This window comes from Artemia franciscana, chromosome 16 (genome assembly GCF_032884065.1).
Source record: "Artemia franciscana chromosome 16, ASM3288406v1, whole genome shotgun sequence".
NCBI lineage: Eukaryota > Metazoa > Arthropoda > Branchiopoda > Anostraca > Artemiidae > Artemia > Artemia franciscana.
In genome coordinates this window covers 18610465-18629672 of record NC_088878.1, presented here as the reverse complement: position 1 = coordinate 18629672, position 19208 = coordinate 18610465, and the positions used below count along the sequence as shown (strand labels likewise).

Below are 19208 nucleotides of genomic sequence, written 5' to 3'. Positions count from 1 at the left end.
TCATCACCTTTATGTAGGGCCACACTTCTTGCTGATTTAAATATTGAAGGATAGACACCAGTTACAAATATAAGATTAATAATGTGGCATAACACTGGTGATATAACTGGGAATATTTCTTTGACCAAATTAGTCGAATATCCATCAAGGGCTTCAGATGAACCGTTCTTCATTTTAGATATGATGTGTTTTAGTTCAATTTCAGTGACTGGGGAAAGGAACATGCTTTTATCAGAGGGATGGGGCATGTGATCTTTAAATAAATCATTATTATTATTATTTGGAGAAACATGAGATGCATTAGCTGTTTTTTTACCGATGCTTACAAAATGAGCATTGAGCAAGTTCACTATTTCCTGTTCATCGGAAGAAAAAGTACCATCACCACGTAACATTTCATTGGGAAATGAAGATTTCTGAGACCTTCCCAACTGAGAGTTAATAAGTCTCCAAGTGTGTTTTTGATCCCCACGAGCTTCTACAAAAGATTTTTCAAAATATCTAGCTTTTGCTTTCCGAATTAACTGTGTCAGGACATTTTTATACTTGTTAAACTCTTGTTTATTTTTAGTAGATGGGAATGACATAGATATTTTAAATAGCTTATTTTTTATTGAAATAGAGTGTAGCGTGAGATCCATGGTTTTTTAGGGAGTGTGTATTTTTTTATTTTAATGCGCCTCGATGGACATGCTTCATCCAAGCACTCACGGAAATATTTTAAAAACAGAGCCGTACAAATCTCAGGGCATTCACATTCTAGAATTGCAGTCCATTCATTTAAAGACAAAAGGTTCCTCAATTTATTCATTCCTTCTTTATCAATTTTTCGAGTTTGTTTAAACTCCGAAAATTTTGGTCTGTGATTAATTCCAACATCGCCAACTACAACACAATGGTCAGAAACATCTGTAAATATAATATGCGAAAGAGTAACAGGGATAGTAGAAAAAATATTATCAATGAGAGTAGCCGTATCTTCCATAACCCGGGTAGCAGACCTGCATGATGGTAAAAGTGATTTTGATAGGTTCATGCACAGAAACTCAAGCGATTTTTCATGCAAATGATTAGAAATTCCCGGTCTATTTGTCTGAGCTAACAATAAATTAATATTAAAATCCCCCATTACCAGAACTTGCTCAGAATTCAAATTAGTCACATCTTCAATGAAGCATTCATAAATTCGCAAAAACTCTTGTAACGAAGCCGATGGTGATCGATAAACAACACAGACAAGAACTTTCCTATTATCAATCACACACTCAATGCAAAGGCTCGCAAAAGTCATCTCTTAGTCATGCTTAGATAGTTGCTTCTTCACAACAAATTGAATATCATCCCGAACAAAAAGTTTAACTCCGCCACCCTGTCTCTTTTTCCTATTATTAGATATAAATTTAAATCCATCACAATTCATGAATTCTGCATTTTCATGACTTAAAAACGTTTCACATAGGCCTAAGATACTTACCCTGTGGTTACAAAGTAACTGCGAAACAAACTCGTGGCTACTAGCCAAACCTCTGCAGTTAAAAATTGCTGATCTTAAGTTCCCATCAATTAAAGGTGTTCCTAAATCCCCTTCAAATAAAAAATCAGTAGCAAGAAGGCTAGCTAAATGATCATCATAAACACCTACAGCAAAAGGGGAAAAATCATAATAAATATTTTTTAGATTAAGCTGATCACCCAGGTGGCTCCCCAATCTTCCCCCAGACTCCCCACTACTCACGTGTTATATATAAATTTCATCTTTACCTTATGTCCCAGGCAGGCACGACGGAAAAATGGAAATGGCATCGCAACACTAATCAGGCAAATCGGGTAAAAAAATGGCAGAGAACAAACAAGACCTCGAAACCTGATTTTTTTTACTAGACCTAGTAACACCAGACAAAGAAAGAGAAGACAACAAAAGACAAAAAAAGACCATGATTATTACAGCTAGATCATATTTAAATTTTAAACAAACCATGATGACGACCAGAAAAAAAAGAAACAAATATATATATATATATATATATATATATATATATATATATATATATATATATATATATATATATATATATATATATATATATATATATATATATATATATATATATATATATATATATATATATATATATATATATATATATATATATATATATATATATATATTTACACATACATACACATATATATATAAACCTATATATATATATATACATACACATATATATTTCCCTACAAATTAAAATATAACCCATACTAACAGCAAAAATCATCACTTATCTCGACAAAACCCCATCAAAAAAAAGAAAAAAAAAAGAAAAAAGAAGAACTTTCAACTGTTGTCACTTAAAAGGAATAATAGACATTTTAAATAATCATTATAATCTTCACTGCAGTTCACTAATAACTATTAAGCTTCATGATGGTCATCGTATTTCATCCACTTTTCAGAGTTCAGGTGACATACTTCTAACCATAGATCCGCTCCCTTTTGTTTGATAAGATAAGAGATAAGATAAGATAATATTTATTTGCAAAAGGCTATCACAAGCTCTAAAGAGCCGAATTCGCTTTATATGTCACTAAAAGCTAAGAAAAAAAATATCAAAATAGTACATTAAGTCAAACACTTAAAATTAAAAGGGATTAAAAAAGCAAAATCATCAAAGATAAAGGGCAACTTAACAATTAAATTACAAAAACATTGCAGTAAATAAAAAAAGAATAAAAACGGCAATAGAAAAAAAGGGGAATTTGGCAATTAATCACGAATTATTATTAAGGTGTCCCAGAATAAAGGGTATAAAACTTTTGCGAAACCTTTCTGTAACAGCATGGATCGGAGAGTAAGTTGGGATTGCTAAGGAGGCTGACCGGGGGAGTCGGAGTCTAATGGGATTGTGAAAATCAGGGAGTAAGTCCTCAGTACGGGGATTGAAAATGACTGATTTAGCGAAAACCAGGCAAAATTTTTTCCCTCCTTTCTTTTAAGGTGGTAATGCGCGCAGCTTTAAGGAGGAAGGAGTATGGAATTTCGCCTTCTTTGTAAATGATCCTGAGCGAACGCTTTTGGACCGACTCGATTTTGTCACTAAGTTCATTTGAAAGTTGCGAATGCCAGACCGGACATGCATATTCCAGTAACGGCCTGATAAAGGATAAGTAAACACGGAGGGAATGTATCTTAGGACAATTAAATTTGTTTAGTAGCTGGATGGATAGTAGAAATGGATAGTGAAACATTTGCTTGTTTAACAATGTTGGATACATTTGTTTCCCACTGAAGATCATTAGAAATTGTAACACCAAGAAGCTTAACATGTTTCACTAGCATTTCGCTTGGGATCGGATCGCAAAAAGCAGGAGTAGATTTCAAGAAGTTGATTGTCATTATCTGTGATTTAGTGGGATTTACTGTCATAATTAGATTCTTCGATTCATCCGAACATTGGGTTAGGATTTCAACGGGGTCACTTTTAATATTCCTATGACATACTTCAAGGATCGACAAGTCATCAACATATTTCCATCTTTGGGGGAATTCCTTGCCAATTTCGTTAATCATGACAAGAAGTAATAGTGGTCCCAATAAGGTTTCTTGAGGTATTCCACAGTACCTAGGGAGGGGGTTAGAGAAGGTATTTTTGTATTTTAAAACTTGTGATCTGTCTGAAAGGAACGATATAACAATATTTACTAAGAGTGGGTCAATGTCAAAGTTATCATGTAGTAAACGAATTAGGATAGTGTGGTCAACTAAGTCAAACGCTTTTTGGAGATCGACTAAAACCAGGTTTAGCCAAACATTTGGTTTCTCTAGTTCACTTAGGATCGTGTGAATCAAGTGTACAAGGTAATGGGTGGTGGAGGTTGTTCTTAAATTACCAAACTGTCAGATGTCAATGCGTGGTATAATTTTAATTTTAAGCCAGTCACAAAGGAACCCTTCGTAAAGCTTAGAAAAAAACTGGAGTGAGTGTAATAGGACGCAGGTTGGTTATAGTCAGACTGGAAGATTTCTTTGGGATGGGTGTTATAAAACCTAGTTTCCAGCAACTTTGGAATTTACCAGATTTTGTAATTTGGTTAAAAATATCAGATAAAGGTCCAGCAATTGTGTCTGAAAAGGCTTTAATCAAGTCAATTGGGATGTCTAATGGGCAAGTACTTGATTTTTTGAGCTTTTGGATTTTATTTATAATATCAGAGGGAGAAATTTGGGGGAAAGAGTTGGAGGGAGGAATAGTTTGACCTGAGCCAGTGAAAGGGGGGAGACTTTGTACTATGGACGCAAGATGCAGGTTCAAATTGTTGGCTATCTTGTAATGGGGCTCAGGGAGATGAAAATTAACTTCAACAGGGTTTTTTCCGCAAATCTCTTTAATTTTCCTGTACCATTATTTGGGTTTGTTAGAATACAAATCCTTAACCTTACTATTGTAATACCCAGAAGCTGCCTTTTTCAATTTTCTCTTCGGGAACTTTCTTAGATCATTAGCCTGTGTGATATGTCCTTGCTTGAAAAAATTAATTTTTTTCCTTATTAGTTTTTTAAAAGTCGCAGTAATGTAGGGTTTATCGGTAGAGCATATTTTAATTTTTTTTCACCGGAAAATGGGCTTCATAATTATTCTTCAATAAATTTTGGAGGGACAAAGCCTTGAAGTCGATATCATTTGTTTGGTACACAGGGGACCAATTTTCACTAGTGATCCAAGAGCCACAATTGTAGAGTCCTGAGTCAACTAGAGGTCTAAAGACGGTTTCAGTAATAGTAAAGGAATGTTTAACTGTAGCTAGTGGAGATAGGAGTAGGCTAAAGTGGTAACTACCTCCGAGAGGGGGAAGAATGGTGACGGGTCTGTACAAATTTGACATATTGGTGCATATTAAATCAAGAGTAGAATTGTCTTTGGTAGTAGGGACTTTTACAATTTGTTTTAGAATAAAAGTATTACATGTAGACTCAAGTTTTAATTCATTTGCATCACCTAAGAGGAAAATTCCAGCATTTGGGTATTTAGATAGTACATAGTCGGCACTGCCATGCAATTTTTCAATAAAATTAATTTTTTCAGCCGCTCTCTGCCCAGGAGAGTAGTAAAAACAACACAGGACAATCAAATTGAAAGGACGTGGTAAGACTTTAGGTCGAACACAAACCCACAAAATTTCATCAAAGGGAGTGAGACAAGGAACCAATATTTCTGAAGGATAAAAATCATTGCGGACAAAGAAAAGAATTCCACCCCTTTCCTTACTCAGAGGGTGGGTTTCGGGTCTGAGTTTAATAAACTGGGTGAAATTATTCATTTTTAACATGTGTGTATTTTGAGCGTGTACTTCAGTAATAGCAATTATGTCTGATCTATATATTTTAGAAAAGGAGTCTAATTCATTAAGTTTGTCAAAATTAAGACTTTCAGCGTTGCTTAACAAAAGTGTGGGAAATTTAAAACGACCTGCAAAGGTACCATTTTTACACTTTACTTTATTTAAGTTACAAATGGGTACAGGGGGCATGGTGGGATTCTTAGCATGGGCCAGGGACTCCCATTTTCCAGCTTCGCTCAGACCTTTAGCCTTAGCAAGGAGGCTGTTCCTGATATCGTTAAGTTTGGGAGGAAGATCAGACACAACACGAGCTCCGGACCCTTTAAGCTTCCCCACATGACGCATAATTAATTACACATCTTTGTCGCACATCATTGTATCTACGCACATGTTCAGCAGTAGGCGCTTGGATCCGCCCCTGAATTGAAAATATGAAGTATTTATAAGAATCGGGGTTACATTTGAAAATTAAATTGAAACAAAAAATTAATGGAATTTATTATTTATTCTAGCAGTAGACAATACAGTGTCTGAATATCTTTACGAGAACGTAAGATTACTTTGCTGGATTTTAACCGGTGCTGTAAATCATCAGAAAAAAGCCATTCATGTCAAAGCAACTTGGGGGAAAAGATGCAATATACTGTTATTTGTGAGTTCTAAAGAAGGTAACAAATATTTGTTTCGCTTAATCCTTATTACAATGATCAATGGTGAGGTGTTGTGATTTTACGGGTTGGTCAAAGGAACGTGTTGATGGCCACTCATTTCGACTTTGACAAATAGTTTAGAAGTTGACTATGTCCATAAGAACTAATTTGAGAAAGGAAAGGATTTTTACACTGTTGTATTACTAACTGATTACTTATTACTTTATATTGTATACGGGTTTAACATTATAGTTTGTACAAGAACTCGCCATTTAAGTTCCTTTGTGTACAATGAGGAAACCCCCAAATCTATGTGTATTTACTTCAAAGTAAAACTGTATCTTCATTACGACTTCATTTTAGTGAAGTCACCCGTGCTATTTAGTTTTTCTTTCTGTTCTGATGTCCACTAGTACTTTTAACGGCTCAAAAAGCAAAATAAATGTATTTTATTGATCTTTTTTCAAGCAAAAGTCTAATCCAATGAACAAAAAGCTTTTTTCTTTCGGCCGACTTCACCTGAAGAAGCCAAAATAATATCCAGACAATATACCATGTAACAATAATTTGGTCATCATTTTTTTTCCATAGATTCTTCTGTCATTACCAGGACTGTCATAGAACAACGTGTCAATGAATTTTTTTTCTGAAATCAGAACAAACGTCATTATTTTTCTTGTCATCGGATAATTGTCATTGTTTTTTCTTGTCATTGGATAAACTGTCATTGTTTTTCTTGTCATTGGACATATCATCATTTTTATTTGCCATTGACGAAATGTTCATTGATTTTATTATCATCAAAAAAGCAACATCGTTTTTATTTTTCATATGAAAAGCGTCATTGTTTTTATCTATCATCGAAGAAAATGCCATTGTTTTTCCGCCTTTGAACATATGGTCATTAGTGGGGCTTTAGCATGCGTCTAAACCTCCCTTTCGGGTGACTAGCTAGCTTATAAGGCGTCTTCATAAACATTCCACACAGACTTTAGCACCTATGGTAAATTCCAAAGCTGGCGTTTCGACTGAGTTAATTTGCTTACAAGGCGGTTTTCCTTGGGGCTTCAAGGGCCAAAGTCTAAGGGCTCAGAAGTTGAAAAATATAACAATAACACCATTTCAAGCTCAGCTCCTTTAAGCATAGACTAAGGTCTATGGCTGAGCAAAAATGCAACTATTCTTTAGTCTTCCATTTGAAATTGTGTCATTGGTTTTATATGTCATGGATAAAGCATCATTGTTTTATTTTTCTACCTTTGAACAGAAGGTCAGTAGTAAGGTTTTTATATGCCTTCCAGTACATTTTCGGATGACAGGCTTTCTATATAGGTGCTTTCAGAAAGATTTTACCTAGGTTTTATGCAACTTTTTTGCTCGAGCGTCGAGTTACAAGAACAGAAATCCAAAGCTACGTTTCATACTGTTCTTGGGGACTTTTTCTGTTGGACTTTAGGCCTAATTGACTCGTTTACACGGCGTTTGGGATAAGGATTCAAAGGCCAATGGCTAAGATACCGAAAGTGGAGGGATTAGGCAAGATTCTGAGGCCAGACTGTACCCAAACAATGGTTATCAAGCCAGTAATCTTGTTCATGTGATCTGACATTTAAAATTCTTACTCTTTAAATAGCCAATTCCTTCAAAACCGACGAGCAGCTAGAACTTTTTTGTACAAGATAAACAACCGTATGGTTCGAGAAAACGGCCTCTTTTATTGCCAAATCTTCGATTTTTGACAAATAATCGGTCTATCTGAACATGGTATAAGGCCTAAAATAATTTTAAATTTAGTGATAAGAAGTGTTTCGTTTTCTTTGCATGTTTTTTCTATCTTAAGTCATTTGTGATTAAGACGGCTCCCGAACATAAGGGGGATAGGATCCAGTTTTAAATTACCCTAATACGATCTCGCGATTGTATAGTCTAACGCATTGTTAGAGAGTTTTGTTTGAGAGTTCATACTGCAAACAGCTTTTTTGGATATAATCATTAATACAGTAAGACAATTGTTATTCTCTGGCTGTTCATTCAAGGTGTTAGCATCTCGCTAAAGTCAACCGTGCAAAACCTGTTTTTTGCATAAGATTATTCTTGATAGCAAGGAATGATCTAAGGTGATTTTGACTAGATCGTAATTACTGATTTATTTAATGATGGCGAGCGTCAGCAAAAAGGATTTTGAGGACTTTAAAGTTAGCATTAATGCCAAGCTGATGAAACTTGATAAACTTGATATAATTTTGGCAAACCAAAACGAATTGTCACTGAAGTTTGTGAGTTTGAAAGCTGATATTGAAGTCATAAAATCGGATGGAATAGAACGTGGCAATAGGATTCGTGAACTCGAAAGTCAACTGAATGCTCATAAAGCTTCCTGCGAATTACTGTCGAAAGAACTATTGCTAATTGACTTAAAAAGCAGAAAAAAACCTCATCATTCATGGTCTACGAAACGAAAAGGGTAACCAAACCCTGGAATTTAACGTGAAATCATGGATCTGTGATACTTTGGGAATTTCTAGCCCTATTACAATTGACAATTTGTATAGACTTGGGTCTAAAACAAGCAATAACATTACAACTTGGCGAGGATCATCAAAAACTGAGACGTTAAAACCAGTTTTTCTTTCCCTTAGCAACGACAAAGATGTGTAATTAATTATGCGTCATGTGGGGAAGCTTAAAGGGTCCGGAGCTCGTGTTGTGTCTGATCTTCCTCCCAAACTTAACGATATCAGGAACAGCCTCCTTGCTAAGGCTAAAGGTCTGAGCGAAGCTGGAAAATGGGAGTCCCTGGCCCCTGCTAAGAATCCCAACATGCCCCCTGTACCCATTTGTAATTTAAATAAAGTAAAGTGTAAAAATGGTACCTTTGCAGGTCGTTTTAAATTTCCCACACTTTTGTTAAGCAACGCTGAAAGTCCTAATTTTGACAAACTTAATGAATTAGACTCCTTTTCTAAAATATAAAGATCAGACATAATTGCTATTACTGAAGTACACGCTCAAAATACACACATGTTAAAAATGAATAATTTCACCCAGTTTATTAAACTCAGACCCGAAACCCACCCTCTGGGTAAGAAAAGGGGTGGAATTCTTTTCTTTGTCCGCAATGATTTTTATCCTTCAGAAATATTGGTTCCTTGTCTCACTCCCTTTGATGAAATTTTGTGGGTTTGTGTTCGACCTAAAGTCTTACCACGTCCTTTCAATTTAATTGTCCTGTGTTGTTTTTACTACTCTCCTGGGCAGAGAGCGGCTGAAAAAATTAATTTTATTGAAAAATCGCATGGCAGTGCCGACTATGTACTATCTAAATACCCAAATGCTGGAATTTTCCTCTTAGGTGATGCAAATGAATTAAAACTTGAGTCTACATGTAATACTTTTAGTCTAAAACAAATTGTAAAAGTCCCTACTACCAAAGACAATTCTACTTTTGATTTAATATGCACCAATATGTCAAATTTCTACAGACCCGTCACCATTCTTCCCCCTCTCGGAGGTAGTTACCACTTTAGCCTACTCCTATCTCCACTAGCTACAGTTAAACATTCCTTTACTATTACTGAAACCGTCTTTAGACCTCTAGTTGACTCAGGACTCTACAATTGTGGCTCTTGGATCACTAGTGAAAATTGGTCCCCTGTGTACCAAACAAATGATATCGACTTCAAGGCTTTGTCCCTCCAAAATTTATTGAAGAATAATTATGAAGCCCATTTTCCGGTGAAAAAAATTAAAATATGCTCTACCGATAAACCCTACATTACTGCGACTTTTAAAAAACTAATAAGGAAAAAAATTAATTTGTTCAAGCAAGGACATATCACACAGGCTAATGATCTAAGAAAGTTCCCGAAGAGAAAATTGAAAAAGGCAGCTTCTGGGTATTACAATAGTAAGGTTAAGGATTTTTATTCTAACAAACCCAAAGAATGGTACAGGAAAATTAAAGAGATTTGCGGAAAAAACCCTGTTGAAGTTAATTTTCATCTCCCTGAGCCCCATTACAAGATAGCCAACGATTTGAACCTGCATCTTGCGTCCATAGTACAAAGTCTCCCCCCTTTCACTGGCTCAGGTCAAACTATTCCTCCCTCCAACTCTTTCCTCCAAATTTCTCCCTCTGATATTATAAATAAAATCCAAAAGCTCAAAAAATCAAGTACTTGCCCATTAGACATCCCAATTGACTTGATTAAAACCTTTTCAGACACAATTGCTGGACCTTTATCTGATATTTTTAACCAAATTACAAAATCTGGTAAATTCCCAAGTTGCTGGAAACTAGGTTTTATAACACCCATCCCAAAGAAATCTTCCAGTCTGACTATAACCAACCTGCGTCCTATTACACTCACTCCAGTTTTTTCTAAGCTTTACGAGGGGTTCCTTTGTGACTGGCTTAAAATTAAAATTATACCACGCATTGACATCCGACAGTTTGGTAATTTAAGAAAAACCTCCACCACCCATTACCTTGTACACTTGATTCACACAATCCTAAGTGAACTAGAGAAACCAAATGTTTGGCTAAACCTGGTTTTAGTCGATCTCCAAAAAGCGTTTGACTTAGTTTTCCACACTATCCTATTTCGTTTACTACATGATAACTTTGACATTGATCCACTCCTAGTAAATATTGTTATATCGTTCCTTTCAGACAGATCACAAGTTGTAAAATACAAAAATACCTTCTTTAACCCCCTCCCTAGGTACTGTGGAATACCTCAAGGAACCTTATTGGGACCACTATTATTTCTTGTCATGATTAACGAAATTGGCAAGGAATTCCCCCAAAGATGGAAATATGTTGATGACTTGTTGATCCTTGAAGTATGTCATAGGAATATTAAAAGTGACCCCGTTGAAATCCTAACCCAATGTTCGGATGAATCCAAGAATCTAAATATGACAGTAAATCCCACTAAATCACAGATAATGACAATCAACTTCTTGAAATCTACTCCTGCTTTTTGCGATCCGATCCCAAGCGAAATGCTAATGAAACATGTTAAGCTTCTTGGTGTTACAATTTCTAATGATCTTAAGTGGGAAACACATGTATCCAACATTGTTAAACAAGCAAATGTTTCACTATCCATTTTTAAGCTACCAAACAAATTTAATTGTCCTAAGATACATTCCCTCCGTGTTTACTTATCCTTTATCAGGCCGTTATAGGAATATGCATGTCCGGTCTGGCATTCGTAACTTTCAAATGAACTTAGTGACAAAATCGAGTCGGTCCAAAAGCGTTCGCTCAGGATCATTTACAAAGAAGGCAAAATTCCATACTCCTTCCTCCTTAAAGCTGCGTGCATTACCACCTTAAAAGAAAGGAGGGAAAAAAATTTGCCTGCTTTTCGCTAAATCAGTCATTTTCAATCCCCGTACTAAGGACTTACTCCCTGATTTTCACAATCCCATTAGACTCCGACTCCCCCGGTCAGCCTCCTTAGCAATCCCAACTTACTCTCCGATCCATGCTGTTACAGAAAGGTTTCGCAAAAGTTTTATACCCTTTATTCTGGGACACCTTAATAATAATTCGTGATTAATTGCCAAATTCCCCTTTTCCTCTATTGCCGTTTTTATTCTTTTTTTATTTACTGCAATGTTTTTGTAATTTAATTGTTAAGTTGCCCTTTATCTTTGATGATTTTGCTTTTTTAATCCCTTTTAATTTTAAGTGTTTGACTTAATGTACTATTTGAAATTTTTTTTTTTCTTAGCTTTTAGTGACATATAAAGCGAATTCGGCTCTTTAGAGCTTGTGATAGCCTTTTGCAAATAAATATTATCTTATCTCTTATCTTATCAAACAAAAGGGAGCGGATCTATGGTCGAAGTATGTCACCTGAACTCTGAAAAGTGGATGAAATACGATGACCATCATGAAGCTTAATAGTTATTAGTGAACTGCAGTGAAGATTATAATGATTATTTAAAATGTCTATTATTCCTTTTAAGTGACAACAGTTGAAAGTTCTTCTTTTTTCTTTTTTTTTCTTTTTTTGATGGGGTTTTGTCGAGATAAGTGATGATTTTTGCTGTTAGTATGGGTTATTTTTTAATTTGTAGGGAAATATATATGTGTATGTATATATATATATATAGGTTTATATATATATGTGTATGTATGTGTAAATATATATATATATATATATATATATATATATATATATATATATATATATATATATATATATATATATATATATATATATATTTGTTTCTTTTTTTTCTGGTCGTCATCATGGTTTGTTTAAAATTTAAATATGATCTAGCCGTAATAATCATGGTTTTTTTTTGTCTTTTGTTGTCTTCTCTTTCTTTGTCTGGTGTTACTAGGTCTAGTAAAACAAATCAGGTTTCGAGGTCTTGTTTGTTCTCTGCCATTTTTTTACCCGATTTGCCTGATTAGTGGTGCGATGCCATTTCCATTTTTCCGTCGTGCCTGCCTGGGACATAAGGTAAAGATGAAATTTATATATAATACGTGAGTAGTGGGGAGTCTGGGGGAAGATTGGGGAGCCGCCTGGGTGATCAGCTTGATCTAAAAAATATTTATTATGATTTTTCCCCTTTTGCTGTAGGTGTTTATGATGATCATTTAGCTAGCCCTCCTGCTACTGATTTTTTATTTGAAGGGGATTTAGGAACACCTTTAATTGATGGGAACTTAAGATCAGCAATTTTTAACTGCAGAGGTTTGGCTAGTAGCCACGAGTTTGTTTCGCAGTTACTTTGTAACCACAGGGTAAGTATCTTAGGCCTATGTGAAACGTTTTTAAGTCATGAAAATGCAGAATTCGTGAATTGTGATGGATTTAAATTTATATCTAATAATAGGAAAAATAGACAGGGTGGCGGAGTTGGACTTTTTGTTCGGGATGATATTCAATTTGTTGTGAAGAAGCAACTATCTAAGCATGACTAAGAGATGACTTTTGCAAGCCTTTGCATTGAGTGTGTGATTGATAATAGGAAAGTTCTTGTCTGTGTTGTTTATCGATCACCATCGACTTCGTTACAAGAGTTTTTGCGAATTTATGAATGCTTCATTGAAGATGTGACTAATTTGAATTCTGAGCAAGTTCTGGTAATGGGTGATTTTAATATTAATTTATTGTTAGCTCAGACAAATAGACCGGGAATTTCTAATCATTTGCATTAAAATCGCTTGAGTGTCTGTGCATGAACCTATCAAAATCACTTTTACCATCATGCATGTCTGCGACCCGGATTATGGAAGATACGGGTACTCTCATTGATAATATTTTTTCTACTATTCCTGTTACTCTTTCGCATATTATATTTACAGATGTTTCTGACCATTGTGTTGTAGTTGGCGATGTTGGAATTAATCACAGACCAAAATTTTCGGAGTTTAAACAAACTCGAAAAATTGATAAAGAAGGAATGAATAAATTGAGGAACCTTTTGTATTTAAATGAATGGACTGCAATTCTAGAATGTGAATGCCCTGAGATTTCTACGGCTCTGTTTTTAAAATATTTCCATGAGTGCTTGGATGAAGCATGTCCATCGAGGCGCATTAAAATAAAAAAATACACACTCCCTGAAAAACCATGGATCTCACGCTACACTCTATTTCAATAAAAAATAGGCTATTTAAAATATCTATGTCATTCCCATCTACTAAAAATAAACAAGAGTTTAACAAGTATAAAAATGTCCTGACACAGTTAATTCGGAAAGCAAAAGCTAGATATTTTGAAAAATCTTTTATAGAAGCTCGTGGGGATCAAAAACACACTTGGAGACTTATTAACTCTCAGTTGGGAAGGTCTCAGAAATCTTCATTTCCCAATGAAATGTTACGTGGTGATGGTACTTTTTCTTCCGATGAACAGGAAATAGTGAACTTGCTCAATGCTCATTTTGTAAGCATCGGTGAAAAAACAGCTAATGCATCTCATGTTTCTCCAAATAATAATAATAATGATTTATTTAAAGATCACATGCCCCATCCCTCTGATAAAAGCATGTTCCTTTCCCCGGTCACTGAAATTGAACTAAAACACATCATATCTAAAATGAAGAACGGTTCATCTGAAGCCTTTGATGGATATTCGACTGATTTGGTCAAAAAAATATTCCCAGTTATATCACCGGTGTTATGCCACATTATTAATCTTATATTTGTAACTGGTGTCTATCCTTCAATATTTAAATCATCAAGAAGTGTGGCCCTACATAAAGGTGATGACCCGAGGCTTCCTGCTAATTATCGTCCTATATCGATACTCTCTGCTTTTTCGAAGGTTGTAGAGCGAGCACTGTATAACAGAATTTATTCTTTTTTTGAGAAATTTGATTACATTTCTAAACTTCAGTTTGGATTTAGAAAAGAGCACTGCACTGATCATCCTATGGCTATTATTGTCCAACATATTAGTGATTGTCTTGACCGTGACGAAACGCCTCCAACTATATTTTTAGACATACAGAAAGCTTTTGATTCCATTTCTCATCAAATTTTTTTGTATAAGCTTTCGAATGCTGGTATTCGTGGAAATTGTCTTAGGTTACTTGAATCGTATCTTCATGGGAGGCAGCAAATAATTATATATAATGATGTTAGATCTGATTCTTTACAGCAGTCAGATAAGGTTGGTGTTCCCCAAGGATCCGTATAAGGACCTCTGCTTTTCCTAGTTTACATTATTGATTTGTGCTCAGCTACTGGAGTTTCTTTTATAGACACTCAGTTTGCTGACGACACTGCAGCAACCGTTTCTGGTAAATCTCGTGAAGAGCTAGTGGTCACTTTAACATCCATATATAATATATTGTCTACTTGGCTCTCTGATAATAGACTACTTCTGAACAGAAAGAAGACGAAGTTTATTATTTACAGCAGAACGGGTCACAAGTTTCCAGATATAGAATCAGTTTCCCTTTCTGCGAATGAACCCGAGTCTGTTATTGAAAGGGTTGTATCGATAAGATATTTGGGAGTTGTGTTTGATGAGAATTTTTCATGGAAAGAGCAAATTAATCAGGTTAGAGCAAAGTCTGCCCGTGGAGTTGGTATAATGTGCAGACTGAAAAACCTTCTTCCATATTGCGCCCCTAAGTCCCTTTACTTTTCTCTTGTGTAATCCCATTTTGATTATGCATCTATTATTTTTTTGAACACTTTTAAAAGTAATGTTACCCCTTTACAGATTATCCAAAATAAAGCAGTTCGTATCCTTAAGCCTTTTCTGCCATCGCCATCAAACTTCTCCTTAAAATCCACAACAGAGACCCTTTTTTCACTTCATAATATTCTTCCTGTTCGGCAAAGTATCCAATTTTTAAGTGTTATGTTTAAGAATAAGCTTGAACGAGAAAAGCTCCCCAGATATTTTGCATCGATGGGTCTTATTTCTTCTCCTTCATCTTCACAAGTTGAAACCCGTGGTAAATATAATCTGCGGACTCCTAAGGTAGTTACAGAGAGGTCGCGTTTTTGCCTGAGGTATTTGATTCCTCTACATTGGGAATGATTGAAAAATGGGATTTATTTTAATGTAAGCATATATGCTATAAGACGGAAGTTGAAAAGAGTGCTGATTGAAAGTTATAAATCTAAATAATATGAAAAAATGTTTTTTTTTAAGTTATGTTTATCATTTTTTAAAGTTATTGGGTTGGTCTCTGGGGTTTGCCCATGAGGCCTCCAGATGTCTTATGACTCACTCGGTTTTAAGTTGTAAATTTAATTGTGTCTCATAATGGTGCGCGGAGGATGGAAATGGTATCGTACGGCACGGGATTTGTTTTTTGTTGCTTGTTTTTTGTTTTTTATTTATTTCTGCCAAGATTGGTTAGAGAACTATTTATTTTTAATTTTTGTGCAGATTTAATGTTGCTTAAAGGTAGCTCAATTGCATTCGAGCTATACTCTCAGCCTTGAGTTACCTAATATTTTGTATATATTGGTTATATTAAAAGACCCTTGAATTACAAAGAACCTTGAATTATTACTGAAATACTTAAATTCCTCCTTTTGAACCAATACCATTAGCAAAACATATTGAGAGCAAGGTTACATGTCAAATCAGCACCATTTGCGTTGTCACGAGGATTGAATGCAAGAAAAGTTGGAAAGCTTAGACAGCACAAATATTACACAGCATCAAGAAGTAGCGCTACCTATGCATACTTGATTCAGTTCTTTCATGGCTGTTAGATGGTATGTGTGACTTTGATTCTATGTCCCTTGAAGAATACATTCTAATCAGTTGATTCTTTTATGAAATTCATATTTTGTCAAGTCACGTTCAAAAAACCGCTTTTTTCTCTCTCTCTCTGAGTCCTTGGACTTTTGCCTGTGAATCCCCGACGAAACAGCTTATAAGAAAATCAAAACAAATTAAATGCCAGCAGATGAAGTCCTCACTAATTAAAATATGTTCAATGACAGAAAAACAATGACACTTTGTCCAATGGCAAATCAATCGATGTCACTTTTTTTGATGACAGTAAAAATCAGTAAGTATTTGCCAATGTTAAATAAAACGATGAAAATTTCCCGATGACAAGAAAAAACAATGACAGTCTATCTGATAAAAGAAACAATAATGTCAGTTTACCGCATGACAAGAAAGAATGGTGGTAGTTTATGTGATGGCAAGAAAAATAATGACAGTTTGTTCGATAGCAGGAAAAAAACCGATGAAACGTTGTCCTATGACAGTTTTGATAATGCAGACAAATTCATGGCACCACAATGCGCAAGTTTAAATTGTGCTTTAATGAAAATACTGCTAGTCTAAAATGTTTCCTTTTTTCTAATACGTTGAAAAAGCAAATGCTAATTAAACATATTCTCTTAAAAATACTACACATACTTCTTTTTAAAGTGCTTATTGCTGTCAAATCTTCTGTTCAAAAACCTGAAGTTTAATTCTAACTGAATTTTTTAATTTGAAGTTACAACACTGAATTTTGACATGTGCTTTAATGGAAATATTCCTGAAACATATACTTTCTTATTGTATTCTTATTTAAGCATATTTTCTCAAATGTGCCCACGGGAAGCTTTTATTTATAATACTGAATTTTTAAGTTTCGATTGCACTTTTACTTTCTTGTAGGTTTCATTTTTGTCTGTTTTTTTTTTTATATTTCCTTACTTAATGTACAAATTAGACGTGTAACATAGTTCGCTTGACAGCAAAATCCGCAGGACAGTGAGAATATGACTTTGGAAGCTTGTGGACTGACATGAGGTTTTCAGTATCTTAAACCAACTGGGCACCCCCCAATTATCGGCCTTTGTACATTTCATCCAATTGTAGCCAATTTTATTTTTTATAGCATAAAATTCTGGACATATCAGCTTAATGAGATACGATTGATGCTTAATGTGATACGATTGATTTCACTAATTAAAAATACCATTACATAGGGTCATTTCCATCTTGGATCTGTAGTGAGGTCATCAGGTACCACGATACATATGCTAACTAATATGTGTATATTGAATTGTGACACTACTAGACTTAAAGCGGTATACCCGGCATAAGTTTTGATTGTTCCAACATGTGTTCCTTATTAAGGAGCCTTTTGCTGAGAACAACAAGTTTTTCTCAAATATGGTGAAACTATTAACCGAAATTATTATTTTTATTCAACCACTAATTTTCAATATCCCCTTTCGGCAGAGGTTGTGTTTGTTTTCCTGATTGGCATAGCTCAACATTATAGGATTATTAGTTTTTCTTAAGTCAGTAATTATCATTATGTTTTATAAAAAGCACGTAAGATACAGCTCTATAAAAACCCTCTAAATAAACTGCAATCATTATGATTTGATCACCTTTTTTATTTAATTTTGAACTAATTTCAGATTCTTCTCTACCCACTATTGCTTTTCATGTACCAGATGCAAAGACACATCTTTGGGGGAAAACAAAGGAAGCATTCAAATTCATTTATAACAACTATTTTGACAAGGCAGATTGGTTCTTCAAGGCCGATGACGATACTTTCGCCATCCCCGATAATGCCAGATACCTCTTGTCACGCTATAATACTTCAGAGCCAATATATTTTGGGGCAAAATTAAAAAAATATGGTTCTCTAAGAAACAATTTTGCTAGTGGTGGAGCAGGTAATTATATATTTAATATGTAGTTAGAATTTTACTTGTTTGAAGCTATGGTAGGGAGTTTAATAATAACCATATTTTCCTATTTTAGGTTGTATATAATTTGTAACATTATCAGTAATAGGTTGGTTGGTCACACAAGATAAAATGAACAAAAAACAATAAAAAAAAGTTCTAAATAGTCAATCTGCAATAGTTCAAAACATGTAACGTGATATTATTTTTCAAGGCCTTGTCTAAGTCTTAACTACTAAAATGGTTGGCTTTGTCGATTGGTTTAATCTGATTGGCTTATCACTTTTTTGGTTGGCATGAAACTTGAAGGCTTTTTTTCGAACATGCGTTATATCCCTTTTCTAAAGCCCAATTTTTGTATTTGCATTAACTCTTTCTTCATTTTTTGCCCCAGTTGATCGTATTGAACTATTGCTCGTGCTAGGGGAGGCTAATTTGAATGCACTGAAAATACGTAGCCCTCGTTTTGACTAACAAAGCAAAATGTGCTATAACAAAGTGTCGTTTTCTCCTCTTTTGTGCCAAAAAACATGACTTTTAACCAAAATATGCAAAAGAAATGAGAGAGTTTAAATTCTGAGGTACCCAATCTATTTGTCATAGGTGATTGTCCTTTGGCAGACATTCTCCCAAGGTCCTGCCCAACTTCAACACAGTAGTCCTGTAAAAATTCGGTTTTGACCGGTATTTGAGCAATAGAAATGTTCTCTCCACATAAATATTATTCCAAACAATCTACTTAATAACATATTCAAAATCGGTCAAAATCATCCTTACAAAAATGTCCCTTTTTTCAGGGAAAAGAAAAGGAGGGAGGCTCTTTAATTTAAATTTCTCCAATTTTATTCTGGATTAAAAGGTCGTCTCCCATGAATTCAAGTCTAGGTATATTCCTCCCCCTTGAAAATGTTGTGGCCTCCACCAGGCCACTCAGCATGTCCTCAGGTGGCGATAGGAGAACACCCTACAGATATGTAGGATACTTCCACACAAGGCACGAACCAAGGGGGACCCATAAATACAGGTAGAGTAGGAAGATGGCCCCTTAAATGTACACTTGGAAGGCC

At 34.9% G+C, this 19208-nt stretch overlaps 1 protein-coding gene across 1 annotated transcript in view; it reads left to right on the top strand.

Moving 5' to 3' along the window:
* Nucleotides 1-3230: 3230 nt before the first annotated feature.
* LOC136036779 (glycoprotein-N-acetylgalactosamine 3-beta-galactosyltransferase 1-like) overlaps nucleotides 3231-19208 on the top strand; it is a 48972-nt gene continuing 32994 nt past the window's right edge. The window contains exons 1-3 of the mRNA XM_065719106.1: nucleotides 3231-3237; nucleotides 5850-6005; nucleotides 17866-18129. Coding sequence (XP_065575178.1) covers nucleotides 3231-3237; nucleotides 5850-6005; nucleotides 17866-18129 — 427 coding nt within the window. The remainder of the gene's footprint in view (nucleotides 3238-5849; nucleotides 6006-17865; nucleotides 18130-19208) is intronic.